Source organism: Panicum virgatum, chromosome 8K (assembly GCF_016808335.1).
Source record: "Panicum virgatum strain AP13 chromosome 8K, P.virgatum_v5, whole genome shotgun sequence".
Taxonomy (NCBI): domain Eukaryota; kingdom Viridiplantae; phylum Streptophyta; class Magnoliopsida; order Poales; family Poaceae; genus Panicum; species Panicum virgatum.
The window spans coordinates 33,881,345-33,890,013 of NC_053143.1; the positions used below are offsets into that span (position 1 = coordinate 33,881,345).

Consider the following 8,669-nt stretch of genomic DNA (forward strand, 5'->3'; position numbering starts at 1 on the left):
TTGCCACACATATAAAATTGTCAAAAAAATATTTGTAAGTTATCATGCTAACAAAGTTGCCACAAAATCATAATTTGTTATAAGTATAAGTTGTAAAAAAAAGAATCTCTTATGTACGTAAGTTGTCACAAACACAAGATGTCATAAATATTTGTAGAAAAAAGAGTAAGTTGTCGAGTTTATATATAAATTATCATAAAAATAAAAGTTATCGCACATTTAAGCAAAAGTTGCCAAAAACTAAATCTATTATACACTCATACATATAAGTTGATACAAACGCAAAGTTGTTAAGAATATAAATTATTACTACACCAAGCCGATATATATATAAGTTGCTACAGAAAGAGAGAAAATCATAACATAAGTTATTACTAGTTTACAAACATCGTTAAAACATATGCAAGTGGGGTCTAGTTTTGTTCATCTCACCGCGTAGAGCACAATGGTGTAATCGGTTCTTGAAATAGAGGTAATATGAAGAGCATAAATAGTTTCATGGACAAGCATCATTGAATAGAAAAGAATGTAAGAGAAGGAAGGGGTGGACACGTGACGGAGGCAAAGGGGGCATGGAGATATGGTAATTGAAGATTGAAAATCAAACTTTAGTGATAACTAGAGATTGCAAACTGGACCAAGCATTACGTTGCGATAAGCAGACACCGTAATATTCCTTGCAGCGAGGCTAGAAATGTACTATTTAAGAAATGAAATTTATGTTTGCAGCACTTGCTCTGAAATTGGGAATCTTATTTTGGTTCAAAAAGAAATTGGGAATCTTATCTGCCTGCCTTGTTAGCGAGAAATTGTATGGTTTTGACAAGTGGTAGTATCAATCGCTTACGTGAACTAAACTACGCCAAAAAAAAAAAAAATCAGATATTGGACAACAAGCTCACACAGCAGTCGGCAGCCAAGCTGACGCAGAAGTCTTGATTAATCGAAGATCTAGATAAACAAATAAGGTAAAGAATAGAGAAAGAAAATAAAACAAAAGGAGAAAAAAAAGAAAGGTTGCAAAGAATATTTACTCAAGGATTAGAAATCAAAATTAGAAGAAAACTCTGCTATGGAGAAGTTGTATGTATACTATAAAAGTTGAAGCAACTGAAAACCTTTCTCACCAAAATTAGCCCACCATACCCCTCATGTAGGTCCCACTTGTCAGGTCCAGAGGTTTGATGAAAGGGGGTGAAGTCTCATTTTTTGCTAGACGGGAAAATGTTTCCACCTAAAAGGCTTTTTTTTCACCAAAAGTTTTACCCACCTGTTCTACCCGCAGTTTACTTTCCTTTGATATGACACGCCGGGAGCATGCATGGCAAAACAAACCACCATGCATGGCCGGCCATTCAATTCCCGGTGGCCGGCCATTCAATTCCCATAATTCACATAAATGTGAGGAAGGAAAAAATACGTTTGGAAGGAACATATTCTTTTGTTTCTTTCCTTTGCTTATTTCCTTATGCACACGCACACGGTTTATTTTTTCTTTCCTTATGCACACGCACAAGGTTTGTATTTGGAAGGAAAATATATTATTTTCTTTCATTTCTTATGCACAGGCACATGATTTAGCTTTTTTTTTTGGAACAATACATTGTCTCCTGCCTCCATTTTCCATGCCACCGGCGTCCATTGTCCGTGCCACCAGCATCCAGGCCTCTCCACCCGAACCCCAGGCCACCAGCGCACACGTCTCCTTGACTCAGCTGTCCCTGCCACCGGCGCCTGTTTTTGTTGTAGCCACCGACGCCCCTGTCCACCGGCGCGCTGTTGATCTGCTGACCACCGGTGTCCCATATTGTTTTGTCGCTATTAAAGATATTGTTCTTCATTCCATTAGAACGTTGTGTTTCCCTAGTCGCCGGCATCCCGACATTCTCCCAGCCTAACATCACACATTACACAGTCATCGTCATCAGGGCCCTTTATGTCCGTGGAGGTCACCCTATGCGCCCCTAACGTGCTTCTCACTACCGTATCAATGGAAGGTCGAGCTCTTTGCTAAAATTGCTAGAGGTAAGATATTTTTCTCATTCAACTTTTGATATATATTTTTTTACTGGGACCTTACAATCTGTATTGACGCAACAACAGTCTGGTCGATTAACTAGGGCGCACACTAGAAATATTGATCGAAAGACCAGTTTGACTCGGGTTTATGGGAACTAGATGATCCGATGCTTGGAGTTGAAGGTATATTTTTTCAAACTAGCTTATGAAAATGTATTCTTATATGATATACATGGTAACTAATTAATAATGATATGATTTATTATCTAAATTTATATTAGATGAGATTGGATTGCTATGATATTAATAAATAAATTTAAATTTAATAGTCGTTCAGTGCAATCCAAATATTTTTAAATATTATTGTTCTTTTAACACATGCATCTCCACTAGTAATGTTGAAATTCGTAGAAAACAAATTGCAAAATACAACTCATTATGCCATTGGCAGTTACACCACAAATTCGATGTACTGCTTTTTGCATACCATCCTAGCCTCAAGGATACACAATATGTGAAACTCCGGAAATATTTGGCCCAAAAAGAATAATGCATTGAAATATGCCCCCACTAATAACCCACCCAAAAAAATGGGGATAGATTCAGCTGGAAATTACACTTGATAAATAATTAGAAAAAAGAATAACAAATATAGCACAACACCATTACAGGCCAACCTCTCTTCCTGGCAAAGATATTGCAATAGATACAAATGAAATACAGTGACGAGACCACTTCTGATGGCGGTACAGCACATGCATGCAGCAAGGGGCATGAGCATCTGATTTGCAGAATGTCTTCGATAAATTTTTGCACTGATACACGTGTCAGTTATGTTCTCACTGAACATCGTGGCATCTTGCACCTAGAGAAGCCTGAGATGTGCAGTATCGTTCAGCCTTTTTATTTGCCATCCTGTTCTCGATGAATGCTCAAGAACTGTAACCGAGGAATCATCTATACATATTCTCTGTGACATCGTAGGATTGCAATCCAGTAGACCTGCAATCAGACAACGAATGGGGGTCGCATGGCTGAAAATTGCAATGGAGGTGGCTACAGAACTCCCTAAGCTTCCTTCATGAAGGAGATGCCTCTGGTTTATATCTTTAGGGGAGAAGTCATCCTCAGGATCATTGTCCCCTGAAGTGACAAAGTGGAGCCGGCTCTTCCCAGATTTCTTTTTTTGGAGGCTATGTCGGTTGAGCCTGTATAGCAGATCCCAAGGAGGACCATCTTGGACAGAATTGCTGGAGCTCTGCCGAGATAACCCTTTGGGTTCATTTTGTTGTGATAGTGTGTCCCCCATTGCTACCTTTTCTGGTAGCCTTAGGATGGTCCGGTTGAGGAATTCCATCATCCGAAACTGTACCTGCCTGAGGGACTCACCAGATGGTGCTGAGAAATCAGGTTGGGAACTCTCCATCAGATTGACCATTTCTGGAGTATAAATTTCTGACTTTGGGCAGCCCTCCCACTGACCTTGGCTCATCTCAGTCAGAGAATCTGATAATTGAATCTGCTCCTCCGGGAAATCAAGTTCCTGCAGATTAACATAAAAAATATTACAAACTGCAAACCAGTCAAAATAAAAGTAAAAAGAAACGTGTGTTGTCTAAGGGAGGAAACAACTGTGCCTATGCAGAAGTTATATGCAACAATTTTGTTGTCCCAGAAATAGTAAGCAACTGTCATTTGCATAATATTATAACAAGCTGATTAAAGTGCACTAGGGTATTGCATAAAAATCTGCAACGGTCCCAGTTCAATTCCATATTATAACAAAGTCTATTTCAGGAAAGCTCTCATTTATTCATTTACTGACGCGGACTTAAGACATGTCTAAAAACAGTGAACTTTACACCCAGATCCAAGGAGTTGCTATCATAAGATGAAAGGCTTTATGGTGTAACAGTCAGAACTCATTGGTTAATAGAAGAAAAGGGACATTGACAGTTTAAGAGAGATGCTAACACAGATACAAGATATTATTTAAATATCACAGAAAACAAATAATAGATCATTAAAAGTTTGTAAAAAAATGATTTAACCGTGAAACAAGCAACATATTCAGCACATAACATATCAAGCCAGAGTCAAAAGTCTCAAAATAATGTTTTGATGTTTAAAGAGTCCAACATTACCAGCATCCGATGTTTCGAACAACTTTGAAGCAAAACAGCAACACATCATAGAATCCGATATACACTTCGGTATGTCTGCATTTGAGGAATGTCATTTTAAGGTATAAGGTATCATCTGTTCTACAAAACTGTGGTACAGTTTGAATCAAATTTAGAGGCAAAAGTTTCCATAAAAGGTTACAGGAGAACTGGTGAATTTTTAGTTTATTAGTTGCAATAGATTGCCATGAACCAGGCCAGTTGTTCAATGTAATCTGTAACAAAAAGATACTCTTAGAGGATAGAAATCTTATGATTTTTAAGTTCACTGTTCCAAAAATGGAAATATTTTGATTGCAGTGACTTGCATGCTAAGTTGGGGAATGTCACCAGTTCCCCGTCACAGATAACCCAAATGGCTGTAGGCTTCTGAAATAAGGGAATACACTGTAAAGGAACAAGTTACTGTTTTGATATTTCAGAAGTACTACGTCCTATCATAAATGTACAGCGCATGACCCTTCATTCAAATCCTAAAGGACCATTCTTCAATAAATTTAAGTCCACAACAAGAAGAGTCAATCCCCCCAAAAGAAGTTAGTTCAGAGAGTAAAGAGTAAATGTTTCAAATGCACAAATAATTGAAATAAACATGAATGCATAAACAGAAATCAACTCTCCAAGAAGAACATAATATGCAGATTGCAGAAGTAAAGCTGCTGACACCATCATCTCAGTTAGGTTCAGTTGCAGTGTAGTACCCTCATGAAACCCCACATTTACCAGTACTAGTTTTTACCAAACCCACCAAAATCTCACCAAAGCATTCAATCTACAATTCCAGTAAATTTCCGCAACATTATTTTTTAAGCAATTTAAATATTCATTTACGTCAAGTGTTTTCATTTGCCATAGCCATTCCTGTAATTCCTAATGTGTAACGTGCTCAAACGACATTAATGCCAATAAAAAATTGCAGATATTGTCAAGCAGGAAACGTGTAAATATTGAAAAACCTACCAGTATGCTACATAAAGGCAACAATAAAAGCTGACAAAACTTTCCTAACAACAATCAGTGTCAGGTTACTATGTGTGCAGTACAAAATATTGTCATCTAGCTCTAATTTATACTAGTGTCATTTGAATGATGCAGTCTGCTCCAAACAAGCACAGCCATTCCTGTCAGGCTAATAGCACATACAAGGTTAAAAAAAAAACAAGGGATTCCCTCTCGGTCCCTTCTAATATATTTCTATCTATATGTTTTCCTTACTCCCTATTGGTACTCCATGTGAAACTGCTATGCATTGAAATAAGTACATAGTGTACTATTTAGAGCTCTAAGGTGAGCACTAATGCGAGATGTGGGTTTAATTGCTATTTATCACTATTAAGAACAATATAACATATAACAGCATTAGTTTCACCACAGCTTGCTAGAAGACTCTCGACAAAAAGCTGACCTTGCCATAAAAGCAAATACAGCTTCAAAATAGGAACGTGGAAGACTCTCAAAGTTACCAGTAACCGCTATCTTACCATTTAAGTGAACTAAATAACATTCATATATAACATAAAAAGAAAAAAACATCATTTAAAGAGTGAAATAAAATGGAAAGAAACCTTCAGAGCTTGAAAGATAGCACAGCAGCTTGCTAAAAAAAAAAAGAATCACATAAGAACCTATGCCAATCAGTTGCAAAACACAATAAGAGAACTAGCGTGCATTATCAGTGCAAAAGTCGAAGGGTTGCATTTCCAAAGGGAATCGAACCCTTGCATATGAAGTACATTCAACAGCAGTTCCATAAACACTAATGCACTCCTGAACTTAAAAAAACAGAAAAAGAACCTCCTGAACTACAATAATAGGGACGAATCAAAGATCCACCACCCATATGCTATATCAGTGTTTTAGTGACTGATTTCAGGCTTTCAGCAGAATTATAAGGCACGATCCCAGAGAACAAACACAGGACACAAAAATGTCACAGTCTATCACAAGAGGTCAACATTTCTTGATAAGATTATTCATTTAGAACAATAAGGAAAATTCCAAGACAAGGCGAGAAGAATGGTACAAAAGCAAATGCACAAGCAAAAAGACTAATATTGGTTTCATAGTTCCACTACCACCAGTACAATGCAGAATGCACAAGCAAAAAGACGAATGTTGGTTGCATAGTTCCACATAGTTTGTCCTTACGATGTACAATCTACAAGTTTTCAAAGTCAATTCAGGCGCACTCCAAGGCAAAAGCGCATTAGCAGCAACCCAATCACAATGTGCTATCAGGAGAGAAGAGCAAGGAAGTGCTCACCCTGCAGATGAGCGCCGCGGTGGCGCGGGCGCGGTCGAGCGGGGACGCGAACGCAGCGGTGAGCCTCGCGCCGCGGGAGCGCAGGAACACGGCGAGAGCGCGCGCCTGGCGCTCCCCACGCGCCGTGAGGGCTGCGGCCGGCCACCGGCCGCCGACGAGGTCCGGGCGCATCGCGGCGGCGCACTCCCCGTGGCTGACCACCACGACCTCCACTGCCGCGGCGGCGGCGTCGGCGTGCCTGCCCGCGTGCGCCGCGGGCGGGGGCGGGAGGAGGACGTGGCATGGGTCCCAGACCTTAATGCCGGGGCCCGCGAGCAGGCGCGGGGTCCCCGCCGCCGAGGGCTGCGGCGAGAGCGGCGAGTCCGCGGCGAGGCACGGCAGCACCTCGGGCTCCTGCTCCAGCACCTTGGACGTGGACGCCGCCGGGGGCACGCGCACTGGCGCCGGCGCGAGCGCGGGCCGCCGCGGCGCCGGCGGGCCCGCGGAGGAGGGGGCGGCCGCAGCGGAGGGCTCCTCGTCGTCGTCGTCTTCGCCGCCGGCGGTGGAGACGGAGTGGGAGGAGTGCGCGGAGCCCATCGCGGCGGGCGCGCGCGAGATCTGACGAGGTGGGAACGCGAGCGAGCTGGGGGGACGACGGCGAGCGAAAGGGTGTCGGATTTGTGGGCCAGTGGGCTTCTGGCAGGGAGCGTGCGCGGAGATTCGTGCCGCAGCGCTTATGTCCGTTGATCCCGTTTTGGTCACATTTTCTGTTTTTTTTTCATTTTATTTTCTTTTCTAAAGTCAAGGCGCTTCGCTTTGGTTTTTTGCCAAGAAGGATAAAAAAAGTCCTCTATTTTAATTAGGAGGGGGCCATAAATCTCTGTGCCAAAAAAATGTTTATGTTTTTTTTGTTTAGATCCAACGTGCGGTGGATTCTTCATTTTCACTAGTCTTTTTTCTGACACGGACATACTCTAAAAAAGTACAACTGACACATCATATGTAGCGTGGTTTTAAAATAAAACTAAAACATATCATAAGTTCAAAAGCAAGCATCAACAAAGAAACAACACGTTGGGGATGTTTCTGCCAAAATCTAAATTATTTTGTCACTGGACGGCTCGCCTGCCCGCTTGCATACACGTTCGTTTGGTTACCCGGTCAACGCGCGTTTCTCCTTTTCAGTTTCCTCTGCTTCGTGCGCCTGCTTTCTCCTCTCACGCTCGCTGTGCGCACACCACCACCGCCTGATGGCGCCCGCGCACAACTGCCTCCTCGGTCACCGTGCACCACCGCCACCTCCCCTCCTCCCGCTCAGACATGAGGATTCCTCAATGTTCTACGAGCGCTGCGCAACGCCGCTCGGAGGGTGGAGGCCAGCGACGGCTGCAGGCGGGCGCTGCAGGTGCTCGTTGCGCTCGAGACTGGCGTCGACGACCTTCTCGCCGGTGACCCAATCTCTCCGTGCTGCGCTGGCTCCTCTACCAGCTCAGAGCCCTCTTGTGCTCTGTTGACCTGTGCGGGACCGAGGAGGAGGGGAGCGGGTTGATTGGGTCCCTGTGCACGCGGTGCCGCAGGTGCAGAGCGCGGAGGGGGATCGCCGGGAGATCCAGTCTTGAAAATCTCGTGGCGTGGGAGGAGATCGAGGCTGAAGAGGAGACAGACGAGGAGGACGAGAACCACCGCCTGATGGCGGCAGCGCACCACGGCCCCCACCCTCGCCGTTGTCCGGGCACTCTACTAATATCTGATCTCTTGGTTATGCTTTATTGTTTTGACATTTCATATGAAGCATCTTGCTTGTTATATCTGAATGTGCAGTGACCTTTATGCCCCCTTACCTGCAGACTAAACCATTATGCCAGAACCTGTACCGGAATTCATTCACTTATCACTGCCTTCAAGAGGACAAAACTCTGCAGTTTGATGATGAAATCCAGTTTCTAGGTATACATGCTACTCTCTCGCTCTCTCTCACTACCTCTTGAGATCATAGGACATAGGTTAATCTGTTTCTCAGTAAGACAGTTGACAACTAATTGATACGTTCGTTTGGATTTCAGAACAATGTGAGGGGGAGAATGCACGTGTCCTTGTGCATTGCATGTCAGGGAAAAGTAGGTTGTACATATAGATAGATTTTCATTGGAGCTATTAACTTCCATACCAGTGGCACTGATTTGACTAATTTTATCAAAACACTTTACCAGGTCGGCAGCATTTGT

The 8,669-nt window shown here is 42.8% G+C and overlaps 1 protein-coding gene across 1 annotated transcript; it reads right to left on the reverse strand.

The window, feature by feature from the left end:
* Positions 1 to 2,438: 2,438 nt before the first annotated feature.
* On the reverse strand, positions 2,439 to 7,116 carry LOC120644465. The gene is made up of 2 exons (XM_039921096.1): positions 6,466 to 7,116; positions 2,439 to 3,562 (listed from the first exon to the last, which is right to left on the reverse strand). Exons 1-2 carry the CDS (start codon positions 7,039 to 7,041, stop codon positions 2,885 to 2,887), a joined length of 1,254 nt encoding a protein of 417 aa, XP_039777030.1. The 5' UTR covers positions 7,042 to 7,116; the 3' UTR covers positions 2,439 to 2,884.
* Between the last annotated feature and the right edge of the window lie 1,553 nt (positions 7,117 to 8,669).